Source organism: Penaeus monodon, chromosome 20 (genome assembly GCF_015228065.2).
Source record: "Penaeus monodon isolate SGIC_2016 chromosome 20, NSTDA_Pmon_1, whole genome shotgun sequence".
Lineage (NCBI taxonomy): Eukaryota > Metazoa > Arthropoda > Malacostraca > Decapoda > Penaeidae > Penaeus > Penaeus monodon.
In genome coordinates this window covers 21,692,369-21,693,319 of record NC_051405.1, presented here as the reverse complement: position 1 = coordinate 21,693,319, position 951 = coordinate 21,692,369, and the positions used below count along the sequence as shown (strand labels likewise).

Sequence of the window (951 nt, the reverse complement as noted above, 5' to 3'; positions counted from 1 at the left end):
TGGGTAAGTCTTGTTGAGGATATAACATGACACAACTGGCAGTTCTTATTTCCATATTTACTTTCTCTCTTAGTATTTGTTGCTCCACATATTTCATGTATAAAAAACCCAATGATATACTTAATAGTATTCAAGAGAATTCACCAAGTAATCTAACAATACAGGGAGAAGAAAGAGGATGGCCCACCCCGTATGCTGAAGGGTGTAATGAGAGTAGGTATTCTGGCTAAAGGTCTACTACTCCGAGGTGATACAAGTGTGCAGCTGGTAGTGCTCTGTGGAGACAAGCCTACACGGACTTTATTGGACAGAGTTGCCGATAACCTCCCAAAACAATTAGCGGTAAGTTTTTCCAGATCCAATGGTAGTGCTTTTAAAGTTCAATAGAGATATCAGGTGTGAGTTTAGATATATGCTATGTACTTGGGTATTTTAAGAAAAGTCCTTTTTTTATGAATAGATGGCATTTTTGTACCACATTAAATCATATTCTGTTCCTTTTGAAGCATTTCCCATCTCCCCTGTTTTTTCATGTTTATATCTCATATGTTCTTTATTTTATTTATTGATTAAGCATAATAATTTTTGAAAAGTTTTAATGAAAGTTTGATATTTTCTAAGCATTAGATTTACTGTTTCTAATTTTTGTTTGTTTTATTTTCACATTTTTTTATTTTCTGTCGGTAAAATAAGTCCTATTACAGCTTGATGATGCATAGGAATTATTTTGTAAAGTAAATGATACAGAAGTTACTGTTTTATTAAGTTGAATTTGAGTTCCATTTGAATTTTCCATTAAGGGTTAATGCCTAGCACATTTTACTTTCTTACCTCAATTTGCTGTCTTGTCTGTTGTTCTTTCTTGGCCTCTCTTCAGTATTTAACTATAATATAAATTATTCCTGAGCGTTTAATACATGACTTAATAATAATTAAAAAGAAAAAAAAAAT

At 31.7% G+C, this 951-nt stretch overlaps 1 protein-coding gene across 1 annotated transcript in view; it reads left to right on the top strand.

The window, feature by feature from the left end:
* Nucleotides 1–951, top strand: part of LOC119585947 (zinc finger RNA-binding protein-like) — a gene marked incomplete in the record, with an annotated part of 31,027 nt that overhangs the window by 20,377 nt on the left and 9,699 nt on the right. Inside the window, 1 exon segment of the mRNA XM_037934661.1 lies at nt 157–342. Coding sequence (XP_037790589.1) covers nt 157–342 — 186 coding nt within the window.